Source organism: Gigantopelta aegis, unplaced genomic scaffold (genome assembly GCF_016097555.1).
Source record: "Gigantopelta aegis isolate Gae_Host unplaced genomic scaffold, Gae_host_genome ctg6398_pilon_pilon:::debris, whole genome shotgun sequence".
NCBI classification, from domain to species: Eukaryota; Metazoa; Mollusca; class Gastropoda; order Neomphalida; family Peltospiridae; genus Gigantopelta; species Gigantopelta aegis.
The window spans coordinates 1-13,090 of NW_024535010.1; the positions used below are offsets into that span (position 1 = coordinate 1).

Here is a 13,090-nt window from a genome sequence, read left to right on the forward strand (position 1 = left end):
GGAATGTCCCTTTAAGACACGGTGATGGTATATCGACTACGATTTCATTCATAATAAATAGAGCTACAACGCGGTTTGCTACGTAACTGTATTGAAAATTAACAATACGATACCATACATGAAAAGAGTTATACACAGAGATTATTAAACGAGTTTGCGTGTCGTACTGATTTTACGAAACGAGGGTCAGGTTTTTGTATTGCCCGAGCGAAATTCTGACACAAGTATCGTAAAATCAGTACGACACACATGAGTGTAATAATTTCTTTATTATCCATATTATTATTGTATTTTTTTTAAATGAATAACAAGGGCCGTCTCAAAATATTTCAACCACAGCTAGACGGCGTATTCCACGGTCTACACGCCATACCTTATGGAACTCATTATAACACTGATGCATTACATAGCATATCTGATTTTGTTCATACAATAATGCATTATAGTGATGTCACAATCACATTTACAATTGTTATATCTAGAGGTACTATCTAAAATATGATACGGTTCATCGTAAATACTTCTTGCAAACAAACCTATCATAGAACTTACAAAGCTATAATTTTTAACAAAGCTATAATTTCAAAGTATCAAGTTGTTGATATGAGTAAGTTATCCAGATTGGGTGTCAAACTATAGTTCAACTATCAGCATCAAGATAAAAATTCAAGAGTTCAACAAAAACACAGTTGAAAGAACTGCAAACTAGGGTTTCGAAACACGCCCATCCCGAGTCCGACCTCCGATTAGTAAAAAAGTTAATAGAATAAATATCAAAAAAAAGAAGTTACAAGCCAAAAATAAAAAGAATTGACTGCTCGGCCGAATATTTATATAATATGGAGCATTTTAGGACAGTCTAAAATTAAATGAGAGAAAGAAGAGAGGATCGGACTATTTAGTAATATTAAAAAAAGAAAGTAATTTCGACATAAAATTTTGAACGCAGATCTAAAAATTTAAAGTCCGATCGATATGTGCACGTGAGTGGCTTCGTTAAGGCCGTTTGGGTGCACAGCTTATAGGGACGAGATGGGTTGCATCCCGTCAAGAAAACCCCTAGATTAACAGTCATTAGACGTTGAAGGTGTAGTGCTGTGCTGAAATACAAATCTTGAGAAGCCGAGAGAAAGAGTATCAGACGAGTATAGTCCAGTCGTCATGGGTTGGTATAGTGGTGCGGACGGGCCCGATTCCGGAGGATACGAGATGGTATCACTATAAGGCAAGGTAAAGTCTAGAAAAAGTGTAGTAGGGGCCGACCCCGCTTCCTATTTCTTCTTAAAGTGGGGCGGTCAATCTTCCAATGCTGCTAGCACAGGCTCGGACATGTGGAGACTAAAGCTACAACAACACCTCTGGCCCTGCAGTCAAAATCCCGTTCATCCCACTTCCACTTCAAGCGTGATGGCTGCATTGATGCGGCTATAACAACATCTCTGCCCCTACTTCAAGCGTGATGGCTGCATTGATGCGGCTGTAACAACACCTCTGGCCCTACTTCAAGCGTGATGGCTGCATTGATGCGGCTGTAACAACACCTCTGACCCTACTTCAAGCGTGATGGCTGCATTGATGCGGCTGTAACAACACCTCTGGCCCTACTTCAAGCGTGATGGCTGCATTGATGCGGCTATAAGAACACCTCTGGCCCTACTTCAAGCGTGATGGCTGCATCGATGCGGTTATAACAATACTTCAAGCGTGATGGCTGCATCGATGCGGTTATAACAACACCTCTGGCCCTACATCAAGCGTGATGGCTGCATCGATGCGGTTATAACAACACCTCTGGCCCTACTTCTCTGATGCAGCTGTACTTCAAGCGTGATGGCTGCATTGATGCGGTTATAACAATACTTCAAGCGTGATGGCTGCATTGATTCGGTTATAACAACACCTCTGGCCCTACTTCAAGCGTGATGGCTGCATTGATGCGGCTGTAACAACACCTCTGGCCCTACTTCAAGCGTGATGGCTGCATTGATGCGGCTATAACAACACCTCTGGCCCTACTTTAAGCGTGATGGTTGCATTGATGCGGCTGTAACAACACCTCTGGCCCTACTTCAAGCGTGATGGCTGCATTGATGCGGCTGTAACAACACCTCTGGCCCTACTTCAAGCGTGATGGCTGAATTGATGCGGCTGTAACAACACCTCTGGTCCTACTTCAAGCGTGATGGCTGCATTGATGCGGCTATAACAACACCTCTGGCCCTGCAACATCTGCATCGATTACGGTGGTTGTACTCATGACCCCTGACCCTGCAACATCGGGAGCGACTACAACAGCTACAGTAACCACCACTACCCCAGCAAAATCTGAAGTGGCTGTAGAGATACCTCTGGCCCTGCAACACTTGAAGCAATCTCAAAGGCCATATTAATCACGACTGGCGCAGTAACACCAGCAGTGGCCATAATGATCACCTCTAGTTCTGTATTGTCTGGAAGGAAGGAAGGAAATGTTTTATTTAACGACGCATTCAACACAATGTATTTCCGGGTTATATGGTGTCAGACATATGGTTAAGGACCACACAGATATTGAGAGAAGAAACCCGCTGTCGCAACTTCATGGGCTACTCTTTTCGATTAGCAGCAAGGGATCTTTTATATGCAACATCCCACAGACAGGATAGTACATACCACGGCCTTTGTTACACCAGTTGTGGAGCATTGGCTTAAACGAGAAATAGCCCAATGGGCCCACCGACGGGGATCGATCCTAGACCAACCGCGCATCAAGCGAACGCTTTACCACTGGGCTACGTCCCGCCCCACAACGTCTGAAGTGACTTTGGTGGCTGTAGATATATAGTAGGGATCGAAATGTTTGGTATATGTAAATACACGTTAAGTGGCAATACATTTGTCATGTTTGAAGAGAGTATAAGCAAAATATTGCGCAAATGTATCAAATTTGCCGATATACAACACATCTTGAATTTTATTCATGTATACTAATCTGTGTCAAGTGCCTGTGGTTCGATTCGTTTTGTTGTCGGGTTATTTTTTGGAGAATCGCTTTGTCAGGTATGATTGCACAGCAAATGTTAATTTAATAATTAAATAAAGATAATTTTCTATTAAAATTTCTTTTAAAAAGTCGATGATCAAGTACATTTTTTGGAAAAGGTCCATTGGAAAAAAATATGTCATGGTGTTATCGATAGGGAAAGTGAAAGATATTAACAAAAAGCGAAAGATATTGTAAAAAATTAGGAAAGATGTATATAATAAATAGATCACACATCACGAGTTGCAATAAAAATCGTATTCGAATTTTTTTTTTAAATAGCCTCTATGTATTGGTAAGGACTAAAGCAGAGTTTATAGTAAGGAATCTAATTACCTACAAATACACACTATTAAGACACAGATTTTGAAAACTTTACTGCTAAACCCATGTAAATCACGTCTAATATAGACACAGATTGTGAAAACATTACTGCTACACCCATGTAAATCACGTGTAATATAGTGGTGCTACATTGATTTATGTTACATTAAAGTATACAACAATTCAGGGCATTGTGCATGTGTACAAATGAATTACAGTTAACTACGAATATACAATCTTACCTACATATACATGATGTTACCTACGAATCGAAATTTATCACATGACATCATTAAAAAGAACACTGTTTCCACAAAGATCAAAGTATATTCTAATGTTTTCATTGAAATCTATGCACGGTGTCACCAAAATAACAAGCTTCGCGGGCCTATTTTTTTTTTCAAACGTGTACTTAGATCGTTAATTCTAATTTCTATATATCTTCTGTTATTTATTTTACGCCACATATGCACTATACTATTGTACCTAGTCAGAAAAGTAGATTTTATGCTTTCATATTAAATATGGCTTGAATCACTTTACCGAGGAGGACGCAATGAACTCAACAGCAAACATATATATTTTTTATGGATTTTTTGTTTTTAAATATTTATTACCCCCAGAACAACGTGCACATTCAGAACAAGCTGTTGTAGCGCACGCCTGTCGTTAAGTATTAAAACATTCTTTCAAAGTCTTTTATAGGGTGTCCATTCCTTATGAAATGCTTCATAGTTGCAATGTAGAATATTTTTCGAGGCACTGACATGTAAATTTCTTTTTTTGTATTTTCACACTGTAAATATAATATTTTATGTTGATAGTCAGCCAATTTACAAAAGTACCTTTTTTTGTTGTTAATCATGACTAACATAACTATATCTCTGCTTAGAGTAATATTAATTCCAGTTTCATTTCTTATCCATTATTCTATTGCTTCCCACAGAGAATGTACTAAACTACATTCAAATAAAAGGTGTTGTATGGTTTCAGGTGATTTGTTGCAAAAACTACAGGCACTATATGATAGTGTCAAGGACAGGGAACTTTGAATCATCTGGGGCAGTAAAACAATGTCGATTCTTGAAAAATAGCTGGCTTATGGTCATCTCAAAATAGCAAAACGGGTTAAGCATTCTTGAATATGTCCATGTAATGTGCCATGAAAAGAACCCATATATGACAGGCTAATATTAATGATTATGGTGTGTGTTTGTTTAAAGTATTACAATCATTGGAATATTATGTTACAATAAGAAACATATTTAAAATACAGAAGTATTAAGCAAATCACTGAATATTAATTTTTAAGGTCGTTTCCAAATAACGTCCATAGGCCAGTTCTTATAATCTTCATTTATAAGTGCCTCGACCATGGTATTCAGTTCATATGCTTTGAAGCCATAGTTATTTAATAAGGATATTAATGTTACTGCTTCCGGTGTTTTCTTCACGTGAATCCATTCCATGAAGATTCCCACAACCTCTTTTTGTCTGAAAAACTCCTCCGCACCTTTAATAACAAAATATTCGTGAGATTCAACATCGATTTTCACGAACACTTTGTGCGATTTTATAAAGGGCAAAACGTTATCCAGAGTCGCTGTACTTGAAAGCAATGGAGACAACTCGCATGAAGGCGTTGCAGTCTTATACTCTGTGTGTTCTGTCGACACCAGTTCAACTTTAGTTTCACCAATGTTCCACTTGCGTTTGAAGGCCACGGTTTTGTGGGCGTCGGATACTGGCGAGAAGAGAATAGTGACACTGTCCACGAATCGTCCCCTTTCCACCGACTTGCACAGTCTGCCGACGTTTTCCGGCAACGGGTCGACGGTGACGACTGTGTAGCCGACTTTAGCCATCTGGAGACCTATGGAGCCCACGTGTGCGCCCACGTCAAGAAACGTGATGCTGTGGTCGTGTGCGAGGTAGTCGAGAATTGATCTGATCGTCTGCGGTTCTTTCATCCCAGAATTCATCAGTATGCCGGAAGTGTAGTCGTGTTTGGGGTCATGGTGGAAAATAGGCGTGTCCCCATTGGGCGTTTTCAACATACTGCAGTCATGGAAGTCAGACCAAGTGCAGAAATTGATTAACCTCTGCCATCCTTTTCCTGTCCATTTAAAAACCTTGCTTTGGTTAGGTGCATCGGGCTGGTCACGTATATTCAATGTCGGTTCAACTGAAGCAATAGGCCTATTATATATAGAGATAATGTACATTAATGAAAGGCACACTGAAAATCCAAGCAAGAAGAAAACCTCCGGTCCGCACGTTCTTCCAAATATTTGGTATGGTTTCATGGCTTTTTCCCCTGAAAATATAATTACATGTACATCCAAATTTTAAAACAATAAAAGTGTATGAATACCACGGGCGTAGGAAGGTGCCAAAAAGTGTGGGGTGGGGTGGGGTGGGGGGGGGGGGAGTGGGGGAAGGGGTGGGGTGAGGTGTGTGGGGGGGGGGGGGGGGGTGTTACACACATACATATATAAATACATGAATACCTATATGTATAAACCAGCTTCCTAGTCCAGTGAAGACATAAAGGAGTAGAAACATATGATGTTCAAACTGATACAAGCAACAGTTCAATCAACATAATATACACGACAGATATAAATACAACCCCGTACTCTTAATGTTATACACAAAAACTAAGTATGCTGCTTCATTCTGTATAAAAATAAAGCACTTCTGAGTAGCCTATTGTTTCAAGCACAATAGTACCTACTTCCTTGGTCCTCGTTTATCAAATCACAGGAAGATAGTGGCCAGATGAAACAAAACTTCCTGATAAGAAGTGCTGTCCCATACCTCACCACTGGCAGTATTTAACGTTTTATTTAAAAGGACAGTAAACTCAAATATGAGCCTTATGTGCTGGAAAAATGCATACCCGGACCACCAACACATACTGACATTTTAAGAAATGAAAAACACGTAATGTTAGAGTAAATAAAAAAAACCCGTGATTATTCCTGCTAACTGATGGCAGCCACTTTCTTTCGTCTTCGTGGCGTCTGGTACTCTAGCTTGGGGCGAAGTGACGTCAACTCCGACCAACTCCTGTATACACAGTGTAAACAAATGCTCTAATTTATGACAAGGTGCTTCGCTTTCATCAACCGGACTTGATAAATGACTTGATAGTATAATAAACTATTTAACTAAATATATTTCAATTTGCATCAATAGAACGAAATGGAGTTATAGTATTTTTGTCTCTTAAAAAATCCAAAGAATAAAAAACCCCATATTATTAGGCATACTGGTAGGGTACGTTGAAGCAAAAACGACCACTCACGATACCTACCTATCAGGAATCACAAATACAGGCCACGGAAAGAAAATACCAATTAACTAAGAAAACACTCCGAGTGTCATTTCAGTACGTGGGTTAATGCATTAGCAAAACATAATACAGTTATTTTGACAATGGTGGTTTATTTTGTATTGAAAAATAATATATACTTATTGCTGGCTTACTGGGATGGATATTATTACAGAACATTGCGATGCATCCGCACAAATCAGGTGCTGTTCTGTCTGTGAAATATGCATATAAAACATCCCTTGCTAATGGAAAAAGGTAACTGCACACTTTTGAAACCACACCTCTCAAGTGCTGAGAAAGCTGTGGTTGGTCAACATGTGTTCACGCCTATTCTTAAAACAGGAAAAAGGTTTGTTTTACATAATTGTGATTTATATTTCTAAATTATGATGCTTTGCATGTTGTTGGTTTTATATTTTTAGACATTTATAAATGCTTTCTGTTGACATACATTTGGGTTCATACAATTTCTGCCCCCCCCCCCCCCCCCCACACACACACACAAATTCATTGACATTAATTGGCTTTGATCTGAGGGAGGGAGATAGAGAAGAAGGAAAGAGAGAGAGGGAGGGGTGAGTAGATGGAAGACCTGGATAGTTATTGCTGGGGATAAATACACTGCGAAACTATGATTGCTTGTCGACTGTTTTTTTCTAATTGTGTATTGTATATTATGATGCATTGCATGTTGTGATATTTATATTTTTAGACATATTAAAACAAACAACTATATATGTTGATAGACTAAATAGAATTCATCTGAGGGAGGGAGATAGAGAAAAAAATAGTTCACCCTTCACAGCTGTTGCATGGGGATAGTGGCACTGGCACTCAAGTCTTTAGATCTCACTAACATGGTGGCACACAATATATATGTTATAGATAAATAGAATCATCTAAAAATATATATATATATATAGATATATATTATATATATATATATATATATATATATATATAGTTTTCTGCTGCCAAAGGGTTATATTGCATTAAAGTTATTTTAATCTAATTCAAGCAAAATATTTCAGTGGTTTTGAAAGAAGAAATGTTTTATTTAACGACGCACTCAACACATTTTATTTACGATTATATGGTGTCAGACATATGGTTAAGGATCACACAGATTTTGAGAGGAAACCCGCTGTCGCCACTACATAGACTACACTTTCCGATTAGCAGCAAGGGATCTTTTATTTGCGCTTCCCACAGGCAGGATAGCACAAACCATGGCCTTTGTTGAACCAGTTATGGATCACTGATCGGTGCAAATGGTTTACACCTACCCATTGAGCCTTGCGGAGCACTCACTCGGGGTTTGGAGTCGGTATCTGGATTAAAAATCCCATGCCTCGACTGGGATCCGAACCCAGTACCTACCAGCCTAACCACGACGCCACCGAGGCCGGTCAGTGGTTTTGAAGTAAACTGTTTTGAGGTTAGCATGTTTGTATTTAATTTGGTATGTTTATTTTAGGCACAGCATTTAATACCTTGGCTTAGTTCCAATCTAAAGCCCTGGGTATCGTTTTCTTAACAAGACATCTCAGTTTACCATACCATGAATTGGCCCATAGGCACACAGGCACATTTTTTTTTAGGTGTGGGGGGGGGGGGGGGGGGGCTGAACTGAACTTGCCCGAATGACATGTGACGTCAAGACCATCCTTACCCGAATGACCAGACAGTTTTTGCCCGAATAGATCAATTATCACACAACTGGGTGTGGTGTGTGGGTGTGTCTACAGCCCCCCCCCCCCCCCCCGTCCCGTACGCCTATGAATTGGCCCATATTCTTTCACTACTGCAATCTATATTCCAAAACCAATTTAAGTGGAACATTTTGTTTATTAAATGGAGAGAAGGAAAGGTGACAAAATGTTTTATAAAAACATTAAAGTATAGTTATTAGTGGTGTGAATGTATATTGTCCCAAACTGTGACCCATGACTGGTATATAAAACCCCATGATATTTGCTGTCCTGTGTGGAGAAGTGTATACTTAGTAATAATGCTGCTAATGGAAAACCGTCAATTACCAAATGGTTGACATCCAATAGCTGATTAATTTATCAATGTGCTCTAGTGGTGTCATAAAGCAAAAATAAATTTTATCTTAAAAGGCATTCACAGCATCCAGGTAAGTTTGAAGAATGGTAATAAAATGTGCACCCCCCCCCCCCCCCCCAAACCTCATATATGTTCATCCCCAACAAACAAATCCTGTTCGCCCCCACTTGGGGTTTTAGTGTATCCTTTTTTAAAATATCGATAAGGAAAAAACAACAACAAACAATCAAAATTATGAAACATGACTACGTTTGTAAGTAAAATAGGTCATGTGATCACTAACACCCATGTATATTAATCAATGTCATTTTTACTGCCTAACATTAATATTGGGGGTGGGGCGAACCGACAAATAGTTGGGGGCGAACTGGCTTGGAGGGGAAACGTCTGGTACCCAAGCAATTGACGATAATTTGTTTAAAAAATTCATAATAAAGTTTTATGTAAATTCACAGAAATTGTACTCCACAATGATTATCACTTCTGAAAAAAATATTAATACAAAATAATAATTTTACTCCCATTTTGCAGTTGGTCCGAATTAATGTTAGTCACGAAAAAACGTACAACACGTACACACCTTACCTACGTACATTAAGCCTACGGTACAACAAACAAGAAATAAAACAAAATTTCGATCTGCACCTCAGTTTCTACTTATTTTTATTTCGTTTCATAATTAATGCAAGTTGAATACGCTGTATTTTGATGTTATTTGTTTATTTTTAATTGTGTACGAAAACGACTTGTTAGACTGGTTTCCTTTTTCACGTAGGATCCTATTTTCGTGTGGCGTCACCTGGCGTTGACTTCACCTCGAAGCCTCATTGACGTTGTAGACGAGTATGTGGATATTAGTTTGTCACCAAATTCAAAACTGTTATTTGTAGGCCTAGTAGGGAGAACGAACTTTGTGTGATAAATAAATACATGTTAAATGGCAATAACATAATAAGAATGAAGACATGACAGCTTTATATTTTTGTGCTGGGGTATCGTTAAACATTAATTCATTCATTCTCTTATATATTAAACCTGATATTGAGTTTTTACATATTCTGTATTTATTGGGCATTAATTAGTAATTTCTCGCCGTCTGCTAAATTACTATTTTATGGAATATACTTTTCAAGAGGGGTGGAAGATTAATGCGACGTCATCAATCGTTATGCAGTTATAGTGTATGACTTGCCAGTTGATGGAAAACCGATACGCGCAACGCTGTATAGCTGCTGTTCATGTATACAGAGGGTCGGAAATGAAGATCGATCACACACACACACACACACACACACACACACACCACTACCCGCTAAAAACGACAATTACAAAACATAAAAAATTAGATTTACATCACAAAACGTATATCAGTCGATTCCTAGAATGATAATCTTTCTACTTATATCGTTTAATGGTATTCACTGAATAATGTTCATGCCATATTCACCGAAAATTTTTGCAATTTCGTCTAAAAAAACCCACTTGATTCCATCAAAAGGAAATCCGCCACATTTTCCATTAGTAGCAAGGGATATTTTATATGCACCCTCCGACAGACAGGATAGCACTAACCACAGCCTTTAATATATTATATCAGTCGGGGTGCAATGGTTGGGTCAAGAAATAGTCCAATCAGGGCCATACGCTCCAGGGGGTAGTTGCCCCCATGAGAATCTAACTTTTTTTTTTTTTTACTCCAGAAAATAGTATACACACCTCTTGTATAGTATTTCATTTGTTTATAAAAAGTAGTGCCCTCCCCATGGATTTTGATCAGGGTACGACCCTGCCAATAGACACACCGAGGGGGGTGGGGGCGATCCTAGACCAACCATACATCAATCGAGCGTTTTACCACATGACTATATCCCACCCTGCCAATAAATAAGGTAGGAGGGTGGGGGACAAGATAACGTTTTATTAATAAAATCGGCCGCGGTGGTATCGTGGTTAAGCCATCAATCTGATTAAAATTAGCTCTACTGGTCTACCAGTAGATCTAACAGCATTGTGTGGACTCCCATGTCCAGGTGACATTTCATCTATAAATAACAATTTAAATTCCGACCAATTACACTTCGCCTTTTATAGCGTTATTCGGGAGCATACAAATTCTAAAAATATCGGGTGAGACTATTTATGCAATAGGCGAACTTGTTGGTCTATTTCAACATTAAAAAAACAGGGGGGAAAATGCAGTAATAAACTCTGGATTGTATACTAGTATAAAAGATTTTATGGCTAACCTATCACGGTTTGTTTTTTGTTGTTTTTTCGTCATGAAACGAATTTTATATAATATTTTATATTGCAAATAGTTTCCAGCATACTTCGTAATTCACCCGAATCATTTCGCATACCCTCGGCATAATCCCGAATGTTTTCAAATTCTTTTCAAATCACTGGCATGATCTTGCAAGTAAGGTTTTGATTGGTCGAATGAAAGGTCAACTGGACATGAGCTCCAACGGGGTGCTGTTAGATCCACAGGTAATAGTAATTAACCAGTGGAGCTAATTTTAATTAGATTCTTAAGCCATTGGACATAAGGCTGTCAGGTACACGCTTCGCAGCCCGGTACCGGCTCCCATCCTCTTCTCTCTCACTAACAATTAACCACTAACAACTGGCCTACTGTCCTGGACAGCCAGCCCAGATAGCTGAAGTGTGTACCCAGGACAGCGTGCTTGAACCGTAATTGGATATAGGCACGAAAGCAAGTTGAAATGAAATGAAATATTCATAAAATGCACACGCGCGCTCTATTTAACATTTGTACATAAAGTATTTCAACATGTTGATCAATAAAGCAGTATAAAAATAGGCCCACAGTATAATGAATAGATGTTCATAAAACAACACGGATGGAAGAAGAACAACATAATAATCATAATACTAAATACAGCCATATAAGTACGGACTTCCGTCCCGAACCTCCTCGTGTTGTATGCTCCACACTTGGGGATGCTACATGTTTGCCCTGTTCTATATATTAGTAAAGATAAGATTGTTGTTTGCTCTCCCCACCCCCACCTCCTGAACCTAAAGATTATACCCCTCGAAATATCGGCTGTTCCAACTCCGCGCAACCTTCCCCCGACCTTCCCCATGAAGTGGCGACAGCGGGTTTTCTCTCTCAATACGCCGCACAGAGGTATGGATCCAGCTGTAAGGAAGATATCTGGAGTGCAGAACCTCCGTTATACATGTATTAACTTAAACTATATAATAATATAACTGTCCCCCTTCTCCCCATGATTATCAACAAGAAAAAAGAAAGAAAGAACGAACGAAATTTTTTAGAAATATGTTCATAATGAAAACACGTCAATGAAAATGTTTACCTGTTCTCCTGCTTAGTCAACGTGTACCTGTTCAGTGTCAGTACATTCTCATTCGTAGCAGTACAAAAACGAACACTGTACGTGTATCAGGCGCCCGATGGTCGCTCAACGGTAGCCAGCTGCTTCAATAGAAAAGACACTGAACGCCACAATTGTCATTTGCAAAAACAGCTAAGCGCGGAGCCACGCAAAAATAAACGTATACTAGCGTCGGGGTCGAGGCGCTCTGGGCTCAGTAGACCGAGCAGAAAAACGTCCACTAGACTGGTGTATGCGCTTCACGCTAAACCGAAGGGACCCAGGTCATACAGGCCCGTAGCCAGGATTTTGAGAGGTGGAGGGGGGGGGGGGGGGGGGGGGGGGGGGGGGGGGGGGGTCGTTTAGGCTTATGGTGAGGCACGAATTGCCTCACACGAGTTGCTTAAGGGGGTCCAGTGTCATATTGGAAAAAAAAAGTCACCGGTAAGGGGGAGGGGGTGTCAACCGACCCCCTATTGGCTACGGGCCTGTCATATCGTCTACGATTTGTGTCGTCCCTGGGCCCCGTTCCACAAAGCGATCTTAGCACTAAGACCGTCTTAGTGCAATTGTGGAACTGGGCCCTGGTCATTTCGTCTGCGGTACCTTTTCGTCTATTGCTCATTTCGTCCATTGTTTTTTTGTTTTTTCTGTGTTTTAATTTATTGCCATTTAAGTTCAAATTTTAAAAAGTAACAGAATTTGCATTATAGTTAACAGATATTTACGTCACACGTATACACATGATTGATGAAAACAATCTATTAAGGTGTGATCACAGTTATTACTGCAACCCTAAGTAGTATTTACTGGTAATTAGTTTATCTGTGAGCGACAATGTAATTGTCCCTGGCTATTAGAGACTGGGATGGTCTTTATGTGAATAGAGTTGTTGTTGTGAACCTCACCGGTAAACATGTTGTTACTAGATGTATATCAAAGATAAAACAGGCTTTGATCATTTAAATATTG

At 39.4% G+C, this 13,090-nt stretch overlaps 1 protein-coding gene across 1 annotated transcript; it reads right to left on the minus strand.

The window, feature by feature from the left end:
• Window positions 1–3,212: 3,212 nt before the first annotated feature.
• LOC121366615 lies at window positions 3,213–12,390 on the minus strand. Its single transcript, XM_041490987.1, has 2 exons — window positions 12,101–12,390; window positions 3,213–5,663 (listed from the first exon to the last, which is right to left on the minus strand). The coding sequence occupies exon 2, from the start codon at window positions 5,650–5,652 to the stop codon at window positions 4,654–4,656; it is 999 nt and encodes a 332-aa protein (XP_041346921.1). The 5' UTR covers window positions 5,653–5,663; window positions 12,101–12,390; the 3' UTR covers window positions 3,213–4,653.
• Between the last annotated feature and the right edge of the window lie 700 nt (window positions 12,391–13,090).

What these genes read in the sequence shown, in the direction of transcription:
- LOC121366615 (XM_041490987.1), bottom strand. Translation starts at nt 5,652, where the DNA reads ATGAAACCATACCAAATATTTGGAAGAACGTGCGGACCGGAGGTTTTC.